This window comes from Penaeus vannamei, chromosome 18 (assembly GCF_042767895.1).
Source record: "Penaeus vannamei isolate JL-2024 chromosome 18, ASM4276789v1, whole genome shotgun sequence".
Taxonomy (NCBI): Eukaryota; Metazoa; Arthropoda; class Malacostraca; order Decapoda; family Penaeidae; genus Penaeus; species Penaeus vannamei.
In genome coordinates, this window is record NC_091566.1 from 35,914,260 (window position 1) to 35,931,759 (window position 17,500).

The 17,500-nt window shown below is 34.9% G+C and overlaps 1 protein-coding gene across 2 annotated transcripts in view; it reads left to right on the forward strand.

Moving 5' to 3' along the window:
- The window catches only part of crb (cell polarity complex component crumbs), a 124,168-nt gene extending 107,050 nt beyond the window's left edge, over positions 1-17,118 (forward strand). For both annotated transcript variants that reach the window (XM_070133250.1, XM_070133249.1), the window contains exons 13-39: positions 270-423; positions 717-941; positions 1,202-1,438; positions 1,714-2,090; positions 2,445-2,640; positions 3,036-3,203; positions 3,389-3,573; positions 3,897-4,143; positions 4,341-4,470; positions 4,609-4,796; positions 4,934-5,055; positions 5,176-5,314; positions 7,859-8,038; positions 8,279-8,412; positions 8,527-8,742; positions 8,906-9,099; positions 9,464-9,686; positions 9,811-9,996; positions 10,105-10,180; positions 10,301-10,533; positions 10,659-10,897; positions 11,016-11,203; positions 12,229-12,374; positions 12,786-13,082; positions 13,244-13,369; positions 13,634-13,786; positions 14,183-17,118. In XM_070133250.1, coding sequence (XP_069989351.1) covers positions 270-423; positions 717-941; positions 1,202-1,438; positions 1,714-2,090; positions 2,445-2,640; positions 3,036-3,203; positions 3,389-3,573; positions 3,897-4,143; positions 4,341-4,470; positions 4,609-4,796; positions 4,934-5,055; positions 5,176-5,314; positions 7,859-8,038; positions 8,279-8,412; positions 8,527-8,742; positions 8,906-9,099; positions 9,464-9,686; positions 9,811-9,996; positions 10,105-10,180; positions 10,301-10,533; positions 10,659-10,897; positions 11,016-11,203; positions 12,229-12,374; positions 12,786-13,082; positions 13,244-13,369; positions 13,634-13,786; positions 14,183-14,251 — 5,028 coding nt within the window. In that variant the 3' untranslated portion in view covers positions 14,252-17,118. The remainder of the gene's footprint in view (positions 1-269; positions 424-716; positions 942-1,201; positions 1,439-1,713; positions 2,091-2,444; positions 2,641-3,035; positions 3,204-3,388; positions 3,574-3,896; positions 4,144-4,340; positions 4,471-4,608; positions 4,797-4,933; positions 5,056-5,175; positions 5,315-7,858; positions 8,039-8,278; positions 8,413-8,526; positions 8,743-8,905; positions 9,100-9,463; positions 9,687-9,810; positions 9,997-10,104; positions 10,181-10,300; positions 10,534-10,658; positions 10,898-11,015; positions 11,204-12,228; positions 12,375-12,785; positions 13,083-13,243; positions 13,370-13,633; positions 13,787-14,182) is intronic.
- The last annotated feature ends 382 nt before the right edge of the window (positions 17,119-17,500 follow it).

The following is a 17,500-nucleotide window of genomic DNA, read 5'->3' on the forward strand; positions in this document are numbered from 1 at the left end:
ATAGGATTATCATAAGGTAAGTTGCTATGGGATGTTTTGATTTGCATCAAAAAACACTCCCAACACAGTATAAGTAAATATATATGATATTGCTTAAGATGTTATACAAAAGTTTTAAGTATGTTTTGAGATATAAATCTCTTGATTCTAATATTACCTTTCTTATCAGTATTCTTGCTGGTAGTGTTTAGTATTTTGATATCTAAATTCAGTTGATTTGTTAGTTAGGTCTAGCAAGAGTATTATGAATATTTTTTTCTGAAATATAGATTGGAGACTATGAATGTGAATGTGAAGATGGATGGTTTGGCAAGAACTGTGATGAAGAAGTAGATGAGTGTGCTTCATCCCCTTGTAAAAATGGTGCATCATGCAAGGACAGACTCAATGGATTTGACTGTACATGTCCACCTGGCTTTACAGGTAAGTTAGTTACACTTATTTTCTCTATATTACCAAAGTCTGAAACCTATTTTATATATCTTCAATTTATGTCCAGTGTAAGATTTGAAAAGCTGAAAAAGATCAGACAAGACCTATTCGCTAGAATGATACAGTACATGATGCAAATTGCCTATTTTTACTTATGCAGGAGTTATACAGTATGGAATTAGGAAATTCCTATACTTGTGTAGGAGTTACACCTTCTGGAACTTTATTTATTAGCTTTATGTATTGCCATCATTAACATGTAATTTCTTGTTTTTATTTTGCAGGCAAAACTTGCGAAACTGATATTGATGAATGTGCAGTAAACCCTTGTCTCAATGACGGTATTTGCATTGATGGCCTCAACAACTATACATGTGAATGTGGTGATGCATATATGGGATTGAACTGTGAGGAGGAGTATGATGCCTGTGCATCCAACCCTTGCCAAAATTCTGCTTCATGTATCACAACACGTGGACAACAAGACTTTTATTGTGAATGTATACCAGGTATGTTCCATTGCTTATGTGGTCCAGAAGAGTAGAGATTATTTGTTTTACTTTTAATTATGTTCTCAAAAATATAAACTGAATGATATCTCCATTATATACATAAGACTAAGGAATTATTTAAATCAGTATGAATAAGATTTATTGCAGATTTTAATTTCTTACTTTAACAACCATTGAAGTTTGATTTATTGAATCATTGAAGTTTGACTTATTGTTGTCTACTTTTTCATTCTATAACCATCTTCTAAATATTTCAGGTTTTGAGGGCTTCTACTGCAGCAACAATATCAATGACTGCTTTGATGTAACTTGCTCTGATGGTAAGGTGTGCTATGACCTGATCAACAGCTATGAATGCCGCTGCCCAGAAGGATTTACTGGAGAGAACTGCTCCGTTAATATTGATGAATGTGAGAGCAGTCCCTGTCTCAATGGCGGGGAGTGCCATGATGGCATGGCAAATTATAGCTGTGTCTGTCCAGAGGGATACACAGGTATTTTTTTTTCTTTAGTAAATTTGAATTAATTGTTTGTAAGATTTTTAATTACTGGATGCCTAATGAGTACAGAATTTATTATTTTAATAAAAAATTTCATTGGTAATATATTTTATTTCTTTGATTTTCTTAATGCTGATTTTCTAGAAATCTTTTGATTTTAAGGTAATTTTTTCCCACTAAATAAATTTTTAGCTACTTTCTGATTTATCAACATTTTGTTTGTTTGTAGCTGTTCGTTTTTTAAAGAAACTTTTCACCTTGATTTGCAGGCCATAACTGTGAGACTGACGTGGACGAATGCGAGCTTCTACGGCCATGTGTCAATGGCATTTGCCGAAACACCATAGGGTCATACCAGTGTTACTGTCGACCTGGATTCTCTGGTGATCTCTGCCATGTAGACTTTGATGAGTGCCTTTCTCTACCTTGCCAGAACAGCGGCACTTGCATCAACAGGATAAATGGTTATGAGTGTGTCTGCCAGCCTGGTTTTACGGGTACTGATTGTGATATTGATATTGATGAGTGTGAGAGTGCTCCCTGTCAAAACAATGCTACCTGTTATGACGGTATTGCCAACTTCACATGCGAGTGCCTGCCTGGCTTCACTGACCAACTATGCTCCACAAATATTGATGAATGCGAGGTATGCATCTTACAGATCTTATTATTTTTTGACACTTGCTTTTGGAATTTTACTGCATCCTATTTTTATACATATTTGATTTTGCTTTTTAGTTGTATTTGTTTTTTTGTTTTGCTTGTTCTTTATAGCTGTAACCCACAGATGATTTTATTTTTACTTTTGTTGATAGAGAGCAAAATGCATGACAGATTCACTCTGGTTCATACAGTATCCTAATTAGTCTTTTTTATATAGGAAAGTTTATTTACCTTTTTCCCATATCTTTTGATAAGAATATTTATTTAATTTTTTTTCTTGATTTCAATACATTATTGTCAGTTCGTTTCCAATGTTTTGTCTGCATGTTCATTCTAGTCCGAGCCATGTTTGAACGGAGGCACGTGCACAGATGGCATCAACAGCTACACATGTAACTGTAGTGATACAGGCTTCAAGGGTGAACAATGCGAAATAAACATTGATGACTGTGAGTCCTCTCCATGTCAGCACGGATCAACCTGCTCAGATCTAGTGAAGGATTACAATTGTGCCTGTTTTGATGGCTATACAGGTTTGTCATTGTGTGCCTTTTTTTGTTAAGATTTTCGTGCATGTTTCATGATAATGAAGGTATGATAAAGAACTATGGCTTTTCACATAAAGTGTGTCTGTATATGTGAGTGTGTTTAAACATATATAATATGTAAACATGGTATTATGTAAGTGTATTTTTTTAATGCATATGTGTGATCATTTTTAGAGGGAGAGCATGTATACGTGCCTCTGTCCATTTATGTATTTGTTTTTGTGTCTGTTCCCTTCAATATAGGTGATAACTTATTAAGAGTTTGTGAGTGAATATAGTGAATATGTAAACATTTATAACTTGAGCTGTATTTGATAAGAACCATATATAGGTAATAAATTTTATTTAGAAGTAATCTTATTCAAACCAAATTTCTCCAGGGAAAAATTGTGAAGAGGACATTTTGGAGTGTGAAGAATTCCCATGCTTTAATGATGCCACCTGTCTGGAGAGAAGTAACCTCACCCTCTATGAAATGGGAATATTTTCAAATTTCAGTTATGAGAATGCTGGAGGATTTACTTGTGAATGCATTCCTGGTTTTACTGGTAAGATCTTGCAAAGTTCATTCTTTTTATTAGTTAGTCTGTGAGAATACTAAAATAAGTTTCTCAGTTTATTTAAGGTACTAGCATACCAAGGAGCTTCCATTTTGAATTCAGGAAATTATAGATTTTCAGTTTGAATTGGAAGGAACACAGTTGCATCAATTGAAATGTGTTTTTTTTTTCAGGTGATTTTTGTGAGACAAACATAGATGAGTGTGCAAGCAGTCCATGTATAAATGGCCAGTGTATTGATGGTATCAATGCATATTCTTGTGACTGCTGGCCAGGATATGAAGGTTTTAATTGTGAAATTGAAATTAATGAATGTGAGCTCTACAGGCCTTGTGACTATGGCACCTGTGTTGATAAGGTAAGACACACCAAAATGCTTTATTGAATGCTTTATATTTTCATATCTTTCACTCTTCTTATTTTATGCCCTTTCCCTTTTTCTTTATTTTTTATTCTGGAATACTTTGCATATTTCAGGATGTAAATATTCCTCTAATAAAGTCTGAAGTTCATAAGTATATTTTCATGAATTAATATTTAGAGAAATTAGCTGTCTTAAAGATCTGGGGAGAATGAAGTTTTAGATTCTGAATCTTCATGGAAGTATGATTTTTCATATAGTTACTACATTCAGACCAAGCTGTAAAGGAAGAAGAAAAAAATTAAGCTCTTTAATTTCAGGTGGCTGATTATGAATGTGTCTGCGAAGAGGGCTATGGGGGGAAGAACTGCTCAGTCCCGCTGACGGGCTGTCTTGGAGTAGAGTGCTTCAATGGAGGCACTTGTGAGGCACTGCTCTTTAATGAGACCATCCATGACTTCAAGTGCCACTGTGAACACGGCTTTACTGGTCGTAACTGTGAGGAGCCTACTACTGTATCTTTCTCTGGGAACTCTTACATTGTGATCAATTCTCAGAGGGAAGAAGGTATGCTGTTTGTGTCGTTTGATTTCATGTTGATATATTTTTTTTCTTTCTTTTTGTAATTAGTATATTATGAAGCGAGATAATCTGACTTGCATTTTATCCTTACATTATTATTAATATTTTGCCTTATGCTTTTGTAATATCTTGTAATAGAAATTTATTTATGATTGAATAATGAATATGAATTTTTTTTCAAGGTTATGAGCTGGCCTTCAGATTCCGTACCACTCTCCCCAATGGAATTCTTGCTGTAGGTCAGGGAGAGACTTACATCAAGTTGGAGCTTCTTAAAGGACAACTCAACCTCCATTCTTCACTTCTCAATAAGTATGTGTGAACTATAGTTAATGGAAAGATCCATGTTAATCATGTTATAAGGTTATATTAGTAAGTTATGATTATATTTTTGTCCTCTGTCTAAATAATTTATTGGCATATGATTAATCTTCCTTTATTTTCTGATAGATGGGAAGGTATATTTGCTGGTTCAGACCTCAATGATGGCCAGTGGCAGAATGTTAGAATGGCTGTAAATGACAGCCATGTTCTGCTGGCAGCAAATGATGAAGTGACAGTGCACCCCATCACACTTGTAAGATCTACGAACAGCTCAGAAACAAGCTTTAACACTTCATTTTCTACAACTGTCCTTGGTGAGTACAAAATCTTAATTTAAAGATCCTTTTTTAGACTAAAGAATTATTTTTATATTGTCAGAAAGTAAAGCAATGTATGATACTTGCAAAATCTATTTTGTCTTCATGAGTTTTTTTTTATCTTTACCACACAGGAGGAGCCACATCAACATTGAGAATACTTTTCAAAGGAGCACCATTTTTCACTGGCTGCATGGAAGATGTAGTCCTTGATGATGAAGTTCTGATACCAAGAACTGTGCCACAGCCAATGAGGGTAGGTATCATTAGGGAAAAAAAAGAAGAAATTAATGTGATTATGATGATTGTCATCACAGTTTTTGCTTATTCTTTGCATAAAGAAGTGTTCTATTCTATTTTTTTTTTTTTATTACAGGATTTAGTCCAGGATGGTTGTCCTCGTGTTGAGCAGTGTGCCCCCAACCCTTGCATGAATGAAGGCCAGTGTCATGACTTGTGGACCAAGTATGAGTGTACTTGCCAGAGACCTTACCTGGGAGATACCTGTCAGCTAAGTAAGTATTTCTTTTTGGTTGATTTGTGAAAAAGTGGTTTAAAATCTTGTTTATTCTTCTCTGTCTGCCTGTCTGTCTTGTTTCCTGGTCTTTTACAAGAATATTGAGGATTTTTTTTTACTTGTATGTTTTACTGGCCTTAATTTTAATTGCAAATAAGAATTATATAAGGAGAATTTAATCATCTTATAATTTTGTGACTATTAAACATGTTTTCATAGCTTGTTTTTTAGGTATTCATCAGGGGTGTTATTATTTAAGATTGTATAGTACTTTATGATTTGCATATTTAATTACTTCTTATATTTTGGAGCTATCTTGGAGGCTGAGATTAGTACATCATTATGCAAGAATAGTACATTGTTAGTCTTTGGGGGGGCATTGTTGGTTTTGTCTTTTGTTTTTTTAAGAAATATTGAGGAGATTGAACTTTATCCCCTCAGTTCATTTCTTTTTTTTTATAAAGTTATTTGATCACTGTTTGCTTCTTTTATTGATACTACAGCATTAATTACTTCATTTTACATTCTTGCATGGATTTTTAAAACCTAATATGATAGGTGGTATACATTTATTGCATGTGCACATGTATTTATAGTTTACTGCTGTTTTTTCCAGCTGGCACTTGCTTGTAAATGTGCAAACAAAGGGAGAAACAGATCTGTCTCTAGAATTATCTTGTTAGCTATTTGGTGCACAATAGACATTGGTAGTGGAGATTCTAAAGGAAAGTTACTTTTGACTTGTATAAAGAAATATGGAATTTAAAGAAAAGCACAGCAGAGTGAATCTTTTTCTTCACTTTCATAAAAAAGTAGATACTTCTTCACAGCTTGTCACCATTTTCACTAAAGTGTAATGCATGTTTTGCACACTCTTGCTGTAAGAGAAAAATTCTCTCTTGTAGTTGTTTCATCTGACTTGAAATGAGTTCTCTTGTTCACTTTTTTATTGTGTGTCACATTGAACTACTTCAGTCATGTCTTACTTTTAGGTGTTGAGTGTGTGATGAGAATGACACAATAATTATAATTTCCTTTTCTCCATGTTTCTCTCTCTCTCTCTCTCTCTCTCTCTCTCTCTCTCTCTCTCTCTCTCTCTCTCTCTCTCTCTCTCTCTCTCTCTCTCTCTCTCTCTCTCTCTCTTTCTCTCTCTCTCTCTCTCTCTCTCTCTCTCTCTCTCTCTCTCTCTCTCTCTCTCTCTCTCTTTCTCTCTCTCTCTCTCTCTCTCTCTCTCTCTCTCTCTTTCTCTCACTCTCTCTTTCTCTCACTCTCTCTTTCTCTCACTCTCTCTTTCTCTCACTCTCTCTTTCTCTCACTCTCTCTTTCTCTCACTCTCTCTTTCTCTCACTCTCTCTTTCTCTCACTCTCTCTTTCTCTCACTCTCTCTTTCTCTCACTCTCTCTTTCTCTCACTCTCTCACTCTCTCACTCTCTCTCTCTCTCTCTTTCTCTCTCTCTCTCTCTCTCTCTCTCTCTCTCTCTCACTCTCTCTCTCTCTCTCTCTCTCTCTCTCTCTCTCTCTCTCTCTCTCTCTCCCCCCTCCCCCTCCCCCTCTCCCTCTCTCCCCCCTCCTCCTCCCCTTTTCTCCCCCCTCCCCTCTCTCTCTCTCTCTTTATTTCTCCCCTCCCACTCTCCCACCTCTCCCCCTCTCTGTTTATTGGAGTGTGCGGTGTTAGAGAACTGTGAGGAATGTACCTTTTTTATGTGTTATGCAGCACCGTAGTTTGAAGGTAACAAAGCTCAGTGCACATTTATTTTATTCTGGATTACCTTGGGTTCTTTATTTTCTTCTTCCTTGTTTTGTCTAATTGATAAATTCTATTTTTTTCTTTTGAGAGGAGTTGTATTTGTAAAAAAAGAGAGAAACAGTTAACCCAATTTGCAAGCCACTTTTCCCTCTCACATTTTTTGTTCTCTTGAATTTTTGTAGGAGGAGCAACCTGGGAGGCATCACTCTGTAGGTCATCTTTGCTTCTTTACGTTAGCAATTTTTTCTGGCTTTTTCATAATATGCGTATATATATTTTTTTATAGATGGTGTACAAATTTTTCTCTGTTGTGTTTGTTATTATCAGATTTGTTGGAATTTTGATTTAAGTATAAATTTTTTGGAGTAGCTTGTGTAAGCTACTGATTGTATGTCATTTAGAGTTGCTTTGAGATCTGAAAATTGGATTTTGAAGTAGTATTTGAATGTATGTGCTTTATGATATGTGATTTAGATTCAGTATAACATTATATATTTTGAAAACTCAGTGATTAAGGTTCTTTTCTTAGTTGAAATATGTTTATGTTTATTGTTGGACAACCAAAAGGGTATATTACACTTTAAAGCTAAGAACATTACTAGGATATTGAAGCTTTATAAAATTATTTCTTGATTGAAATTTTGTTCACAAAACAATATTGTCTTTAATTTCACAATTTTATCATGTTCTTACATCTAAAGAATGACCATGATGAACGTACATAGAATTTCAATTAAATTATTTGCACATTACAAATTTAAGTTGAAATTTACCCTTCATTGTATTTTTAACTAGGTTTCACACCAGCCACTTTTGGAAATGAAGACATAATGGACAGCTTGGTAACTGTGGTGATCCCTGAGGTGGACCACACAACCTACAGGACACATGCTGATGTCTCGATGCTGGTGCGCACAAGGGAAAGCAATGGACTGATTTTCTACCTAGGAACAAGGGAAGACGATATCTCTATATGTAAGAATATTTCCTAACAGTTGATATTTTTAATAATGGGGGGGGGGTGCTTTGATACATAAGATAAATCTATGTATCGTGGTAGAAGAATTTGTTTATCATTCATTCTGGAATTTCATATTGGAACATAAAATCTTATACCTGGATTACTCAAAAAAGTTGTTTTCCCACCTTGCACCTTTTCTTTAGTTTATATCATACACACTAATAGACTTCTGATTTTTATTTGATTCTTTATAGCATCTCCTGGAACCCACTTGCTAGCAGAGTTGAAGGACAACCAATTAGTTGTGCGCACTCAGTTAGGCGGTCCAGAAGAAATGTTCATTATTCCAGATGTTACACTTACTGATGGTGAACCACATCTGCTTCATGTGAGTAATTTTTTTTCCCCTTTCTTTGTTTTTACATCTTGTGGTAAAAATTATTTTATTATACATGTATTTCCAGAGTTTCCTCATAATCTATTGATTTTTCCTTCTCAACAGGTGAAGCGTATCAACAATGACTTGGAAATTTACGTTGACAATGAGCAAGTCCTCAACGCTACACTGCAACATGGAGGCAACCTAGAAGCTCAAGTTTTATACCTTGGAGGTGTACCTGATGGCTCCCACACCAGAGCGAAACGACAATTAGGTGTCAGTAATATTACTGTGACTGTCACTCGACCTCACTTCAAGGGGACTTTGCAAGACATCAGAGTGAGTAATGTCCTAATGAAAATGGATAAGGATTGAATTAGTTTTATATGCAGAGTATTGCAAATATGTATGATTGTTCTTATCTGATTGAACTTATGAATTATAATCTGATTCTCTGGGTGTAAACTGGCAGTGTAGACTAATCTGGAATTCCTTTTATCAGCTGAGCAATGGTACAGAGACCCGACTTGTGCAGCCATTCCCTCTGGAGAGTGTGACCCAAGTTGATCTTCCAGGAGAAAATCTGGATGGCGTTGACTTGCATAATGTGCTTGAAGGAACTGTTAGTGATGACACTTGCAACCCAGATCCATGTCATAATGGTGCAACATGCACAGTCACTTGGAATGATTTTCTGTAAGTGAATCCTAATATTTTTTCTTATTTCAATACTTTACTGCACTGATTTCATGATGATTTACGATAGCTTGGAAATTTATTTTGAGTGATGTAATTTACCTTGATGATTTTTATTTATGCAATATACTTATGATTGAGAAAAGTAAATTGTGTTATAATTACTATGAAATAGATATGCATTGACATGGAGGCTTAATAGTAGAGATTCTATTAGCTGTATTTCTTTTCTTCACTATTTGATATCTTCCTGTCTGTTACTTAATTGACTTTATCATTATAATTAACAGCATCTGTATCAATTATGGCAAAATTGTGACTTTACAACTTGGAAAAGAATATCAACTTCATTCCTTCTTTACAGGTGTACTTGCACTTTTGGTTTCAAGGGCAAGACTTGTGAAGACCGTGAATATTGTGCAGTTTACCAGTGTCCAGTAGGATCTGAGTGTCTGAACTTGGATGATGGCTATGAGTGTGTCGCAAACTTGACTCTCAATGGTATCAATTCTTCCATTACATATTCACCAAGCTTTGCAAACTTACAGAGGTCACTGAGTGAAATAACTATTACATACAGAAGTCAGGTATGTTTTGTACAATTTTTTTTTTGAAAGTAATGTTATATCAGTATGAAAATATTTGCTTTTTATATGTAAGGTTTGATATGTATCTTTGAAGTAATAAGCAAGGTATATTACTTCTTTATAGGTTGGAGGGGTTATGCTCTATGCAGCAAATGCAGATGCCAGTATTTGGATAGGTTCCAGTCCTGCCTCCATTGTAGTGGAGCAAACCAATGGATCTGCTTCTCAGAAGACTTTCTTCATGTCAAATTCTACCTTGGATGGGAACTGGCATGTGCTCAAAGTTGTAGTTGATCCTACAGGACTTCAGGTAAGATTGAAGTATAGTATAAGATTTATTTTTTCATGTTTTTCTTTGTTTGAAATAGACTTTGTGTGTAAAATTTTGAATGTTTAATGACTTCTTTGCTCTAAACAGGTTTCACTAGATGGGAATAGCCTCCTTGGTAGTGACCTTGCTGTTATTATTGACCTTACTTCATTGATTCTTACTGGTAAGTCTATAATTTATTCTTAGACCTGTTAGATTGAACCTTGTGTCAACAGTGATGACTGTTAAACGGATTATGGTGTTAATAGAGAATTCCTTTCTAACTCTTCAATTTTCATTTTAGGAGAGCTAAAGCTAGGTGCAGCACCACTGCCCTTGTCCACACTAAATCTCCTGGACCCATCATTGGTGAGCCCAACCTCTACTCCTGGGAACACCATACTACCAGACGAGTCATTCATGCCACAGGTGTTCCGTGGATGCCTAGGTGCAGTGAGAGTCCAAGAGGTGTTGGTTCCATTCTTCTCACAAACTGAACTTCTGAACAACAGTGCAGCAAACCAGTTTTTGAGACGGGTTAGTACTGCCTATTGACTAGATTTTGTTTCTTGTGTGTACATAACTAAATTATCCTACAGCAAGTGGAGTTGATATTAATTTTATTTGACAGTGTTTTGATACTAGACATTTGGCTTTTGCAGGAAGAATCATTTACAGAAATTGGATGCACAGTATGTTATGAGGAAGAGTGTGTCAATGGAGGCTACTGTTCAGATCCTTCAGAGGTATACAGTTGTACATGTGAAGCTGGATTTGAAGGCAATTTGTGCCAGATCAACATTGATGAGTGCATTGGGAATGAATGCCAGAATGGAGCTTCATGTGTTGATGGCATTAATGAGTACACTTGTAACTGTGCACCAGGATTTACAGGACAGTTGTAAGTTTACAGTTCTTGATATTATCTGTAATTTCTTCTTGCTTAAATAGATGATGTGACTCAATTTATGATTTGATAATCATTGGTTACTGATATTCTTTACAATTCTTCCCTTCAGCTGTGAGGAGGATATTGATGAATGTGCTGATGAGCCTTGCAAAAATGGTGGGTTGTGCTTCAATGAAATAGCTAAGTTCAGGTGTGAGTGCCCAGAAGATTTCATTGGATTAACATGTGAAGAACTGAAAGTCAAGAATTGTTCCAACCGTATGTGCCTGAACAATGCTGTCTGTACTGATATTATAAGTAAGTATTCAGATTTACCTGCACCCTTTTAATTTTCTTATATGCATGTGTGTATGTATTTATGAATGTACATGAGGATATTTATATATTTCAATATGTAATTATATGCATATATCAATGTATTTATGTCTCTGGCAAAACAATGCCATGTTGATGATATGGTTGAAAAACCCTAATGTACACACTCTAAATTTATTGAAAGGTGAGTCAACATTTTCAAAATCATCTTCAGATGTGATGAAAAGAGGTAGGGGAATGAGTATAATAGTTAGAGAGTGTAGCTGAGGACATGTTAATGGAAATGAAGGCAGGAGGACAGGTCAGGTCAAGGGGTTGGGCAGTCTATATGCAGGGAGGCCAACATAAGGAAGTAATATGATGATATGGAAAGTGACAAGATCAGGCAAGAGCAAAATGGCTGTTGAGGTTGAAATTGGGCCTGTTATGATAAACTGTACATTGGCCACCACTAGGGCACAGGCCATCAGATCTATTTTTGAGTTGCTTGTACTGTCTCCCCATCAGTGCATATCTGCTCTTGCAGACTGGAATTCTCTCTAATAAAGCAGCTGCCCAATATCAACTGCAACAGCTTAACAGTCTCTTTGCGCCCCATATCTTTAGATGACTACCAGCCACCCTTTTCATAGACCCTTTACTAGGTGACCTGACATGCTTTCATTACCAGGTACTTGTGTTCTTGCCTGCCCCCCACCTCTCTCTCTCTCTCTCTCTCTCTCTCTCTCTCTCTCTCTCTCTCTCTCTCTCTCTCTCTCTCTCTCTCTCTCTCTCTCTCTCTCTCTCTCTCTCTCTCTCTCTCTCTCTCTCTCTCTCTCTCTCTCTCTCTCTCTCTCTCTCTCTCTCTCTCTCTCTCTCTTTCTCTCTCTCTCTCTCTCTCTCTCTCTCTCTCTCTCTCTCTCTCTCTCTCTCTCTCTCTCTCTCTCTCTCTCTCAGACAGACACACACATATACACACACATATATATATGTTATTCTCTTGAATGGAAGTTATTTTGTATTTTCAGATCCCTTGACAAATGTAGCTGATAACTACACCTGTAATTGTCCATTTGGTTTCATTGGCTATAATTGCGAGACCATCAAAGACTTCTGTAAACTGGAAAATATTTTCTGTACTCATGGTACCTGTCAGCTCACCTACACAGAACCAGTAAGTAAATTAATATTTTTATTTATGGTGACCAATGATACTTAAAGACAAAGTTTTGCATTTTGCCCCAAAACATGTAGGTCTTATATTTAGATGCACACAGGTGAAAATGCAGGGCATGATTGTACTAGTATTCCCACAGGATGCCTGAGAGTGAAGGCTCTTTATTGTGATATTTTCAAGTCTTGTAATGTAGATTTTAAATGTTGGTTCAAATAATACAACTACATTTTTGTTTGAACTAATATGGTTGTTCAGTGCACTGTTGAAGAAAGAAACCAATTTCTCAAATTATTAAATATTTGCTACATAGCATTTCAGAAATGTGCTACCTGATATTTATAGAATGGTTTGTAATAACTTTTGCATTCCATGTCTTTTTCTAATCATCAAAATATACTTCTTTACCAGGGCTGGGTATGTTCTTGTGAAGCTGGCTGGGAAGGCCCCTATTGCAGTAAAAATATTGATGATTGTGCCTTAGACCCTTGCAAAAATAATGCAGTATGTGAAGACCTTCTTCGAGATTTTAAATGCCATTGCCCTGATACGTGGACTGGGGACACCTGTGAAGAGGATGTAGATGAATGTTCCTCCAATCCATGTGTTGATGGTGGAACATGTGTGAATCTCATGGGGTCTTTTGAGTGCCTTTGTGAAGATGAGTTTTGTGGTCAGACATGCAGTTTAACCAACCCATGTCTTGAGGTAAGTAGGAATAGTTCCATACAGTTTCTGAGTAATTTTTATGTGATTGCTGGACAGAGTTTAAGCTCTGTACTATTTCTGTGTACGTTTTAACATGCACTTATGTTTCTATTTTTTCTCAATTTTGACCCCTACAATTGATTGTCAAACAAAATTTCCAGGTTAATTGCAGTAATGGTGGTCAGTGTGAACACTTTTGTGATGAACACCGCCCAGATCAATTTAACCAGACAATGGGAGTATGTCGGTGTCAAGCAGGTTGGGGTGGAGAATTCTGCACTGAAGAGGTTAGCTATCCTTCTTTTCCTTTTTTGTGCTTCCTGACTTTTATCACTGGATATTTGGTCTTTAATTTAATTTATGTTAAGTAATGATAAAAGTCTGTGCATTAGAGAGAACCATTTCCCGGAAAGAAAAGTAGAAATCCTTATCTTCTACCCACTTTTTATTGTACAATAAGTATTTGAGTAAATAAGAGACATGTAATCATAAGGTTGCCTTTTTTACTTTTTCCCTGCTTACACTAATTCAGCCAATTTCTCAATTTCCAGGTTACACTATTCCCATCAGATGTGGATTTGGCCATCATTGTTGGATGTGTTGTTGGACTCATGTTAGTCATAGCAATAGTTGGTCTGACAGTGTTCCTTATGATGGCAAAAAAGAAGAGGCAAACTAGAGGAACCTATTCACCCAGCAGACAGGTATGCATAAATTTCTAGAATTCATCTTTTGAGGAGTTTGTAGGGTAGAAAACCATATTTCTACCTGTAGAGGTCTCGTGTAAACTTGGTGCAACTGGCAAGAATAGAACCAAAGCATTATACAGTGCATCTTTCTCTGGAAACAAAGATTCCACTCCTAATTCTTTCCAGTACTAAATGATCTTCAAACTGCATGATCCTACAATGAATTAAAGTAATGATTTGATGTCTACTTTTTCTTTGTTTGTGTTGTAATTAACAGTTAATGGAGAATGTAAATTGAGATTAATATGAGTTTTCATCAGGAGTTTTATAGTGTTAATGAAGAATATGAATTTAGATTCATTATATTTCAATTAATTCATAAATTGATATTTTTCTTACTTTTTTCATCAGGAATTTTACAGTCCAAGAGTAGAGATGGGGAACATGATGAAACCCCCACCAGAGGAAAGACTCATCTGAGCAATGTACAGTGCTTCTAAGAGCCAAGTATAAAAAACCTCCACAGTGAGATGATGCTCAATTGTGATATCTGCGCACCCTTTGATCTCCTCAGCCAGAAAGATCTCTTGCTGGAAGATTTGATGCTGATATATGAAGCATTATTTTAGGATTTTAATAATGGAGGCTATAGAGAAGTTGGATTGGCTGAGGAATTTTGTACACAATGAAGAAGTTACAAGCATGTGGTGTGCCACTAGAGATATGCTGAAGAGACTAATATGCTTGAACAATGCAGTGATAATGGCCTTGTGGAAGAGGCTACATGTATATAAATATGATAAGTAATGACTGAAGACTCAACAATTTAAATAGATACATGTGCATCCAGAAGCTGTTATGGAAGGGATTGCTTTAAAATGAAAATTTGTCAAAATATCTTGAAACAAGTCTCAGTACTTTAAACAGCTGTTGCAACAAGACTATTTATAATGTGATATAGTTGAGTCTGGATATATTGACACAGGTCACTGTAACCTGTGACTTTTTTCCTTATTCATATTTCTAGAAAATTCTGTGAGAATTTGATTGCAGAAAGCTTGCTCAGTTGTTGTTTAATATATTCTATGTACAGCACAGATACAATATTCAAAATGAAAAGGACCAGTTTATGAAGATATAAAATAATAACTAATAACTTTGTAAAAGTTCGGAGATTGGAATGCAAGAATGAATGAGGGCAAATTAAGTAGCACGGGGCAATAATGTCTTCCAAAAGTAATATCCAGTGTTCTGCAAGTGGAAAATTGAAATTGATTTTTTGTCCCCTTAGCTTTTATGAAAGTACTCTTAAAACACACGAAGAATACAATTTTAAATTACTGTAAATTTATATGTGCTCAGAAGTGTTCAGAATGAGATTGCATTTTTTGGATTGCAATCAGATTGTCCTAATTATGCCTATATATATATATATATATATATATATATATATATATATATATATATATATATATATATATATATATATATATATATATATAAATGCTGATTTTGCTTTTTCACCTAGCATCAATTGTGTATGCAGTAAACCACCCATATATTTCTTTCTTTCCTTATTAGTTTCTCTAAATGTTTGTTATTTAATATTTTGATTACTATGTGCTGTCTGTATTATGGTTGTATGAATACTAAAGACTGTGTGAGTATGAATGCTGTGTAAATATCTCATAGATAGTCAGTTCATCTCTTAAATGATGAACAGATAAAAAAGGAGTTGTTAGTTTTTTATCATTCCTTTAAAATGGAAACCCAGATTTGTAAATCTTTACTCTTTAAAAATCATGTTGCCAAGTGCTTAATACAATGAAGCTGTAAAGGACACACCATATTGAGTCAGCTTTGCCACCCCTTAGGTCTATTTGTTACATACATATTTTTGAGCCACTCCTAAATTATGCAGTAAATACCAAAAATTCTGTTGTGTTTCACATATCATACTTCATAATACCTGATGAAATTTTGTACTTGGGAACTACAATTTCTTTGTCAAATCTACTGACATAATCTGTGATCCTGGAGAGTTGTTCCCATATAGATTATATGGCAACTTTCTATGAATTTCATAATTTCATTTTACCCTATTTCTATGGCGTGTAAGAAAATGTTCTTGAATTTATTATTTCATTGTTTTCCCAGTGTACACAAGTACTGTAAAGTGACAAATTTGTGAACTAGCCATTGCTTGAAGTATAATTTATAAAGACGGTTGGTTGTATTTGGTGCAATAATAATATAATATACAGTACCATACTAGTAAAATATCCAGATACAGAAAATTTCTTATTAATGGCACCAACAGAGGGTATATTCAGGTATTTTGCAATGAATTTATATTGTATAGTTTAAATCAAATAATTTAGGTGAAACTGTATGGTAATGATTTCTCCCTCTTTTTGTAGTACATTCCCTTTTCTGATCCCTGTGAAAGTGATGATTCAGATGACCTGTATAAAGTATATGTGAATTGTAGAATATTAGTTTTTCATGCAAGCTCAGGTTAGCCATTTTGTTGAGATTTCATTTTGCCACCCATCACAGCTGTGTATCAGTGCTGGAATAGTTTTATTGTTTGAATCTCAAAGGTTGATTTTTTTTTGGTGACGTTCAGCCACAAGGGAACATCTGTCAGAAACATTTCTGGTTCGAAATTCCTCTGTGATATATTTCCATCCAAAATATACTTGAAGCTACAGTGCCTTTTTGAAGAAGTATTCAAATTACCATTAGAGAAAGAGAGGGAAATGAGATAGTATTTGATAATGTGCTTCAGAAGTGGGCTTTGAGGTAGAGAAAGTCCATGTATTGCATTATCTCTTTAGTGTCTCTTAAAAGAATAGAACCCACCTTGTACTTACAGATACATGTTTCTCCTGAAGGAGTTACAGTAACCCCTGTATGATGAACATTCAGGTGATTGTGATATTGTTTTGGAAAACTGGAGACATCAGTGTTACTTTTTCATCAGTAAGCATTTTTGCAGTGGCAAATGTGAATCTGTAGGTAGAGTGAATGCTAATCCTAATCTAAGGATTTTCTTGAATAACAGATTTTCCACAGATTAGTTTTATATCCAATTTTATCTTGGTGCAAAAGATTTGACGATTGGCAAAAAATTTTGGCGCCATATTATTAAGGAAAAATATTTTCATTACTGAATTTGAGGGACCAATGTATAGTTTTTACTTTTTAGTAAGTCAAATTTCTAAGACATGTATAGTTTTTGAATGGAAAAATTGACAAAGGAAACACATACTGGTAGAATTTTATTCCCAATTTATTGTACAGTATTGTATATGTACCATTTAATTATTTAAAGTATAACAGAATATTGATTTTTATTTATTTCCTTTTAAAAAAATATGATAATAAAATAATAATAATAATCTACAACCCTTTTTAGACAAATGCCAGTGGTAGTTAGCCTCAATCAGAAAATTTCTATATATTGTATAGACAAATACATTGATGAGGAAAACGAAACAATTTGACATGAACCATACTGTGACCTATTGTCAAATCTACGTAAATAGTATTACTATTTACATAGATAATAGTATTTTTCCCTCATACACCCCGTTATCATGCAAATCAAGGTAAGCGCATTGATTCTTAGCCATATTTTATTACCTACCAAAAAAAGGATATTTACCATCTCATAATCTAATAAAGACTAATATATAATTATTATCAGTAATAATAATAACAAAT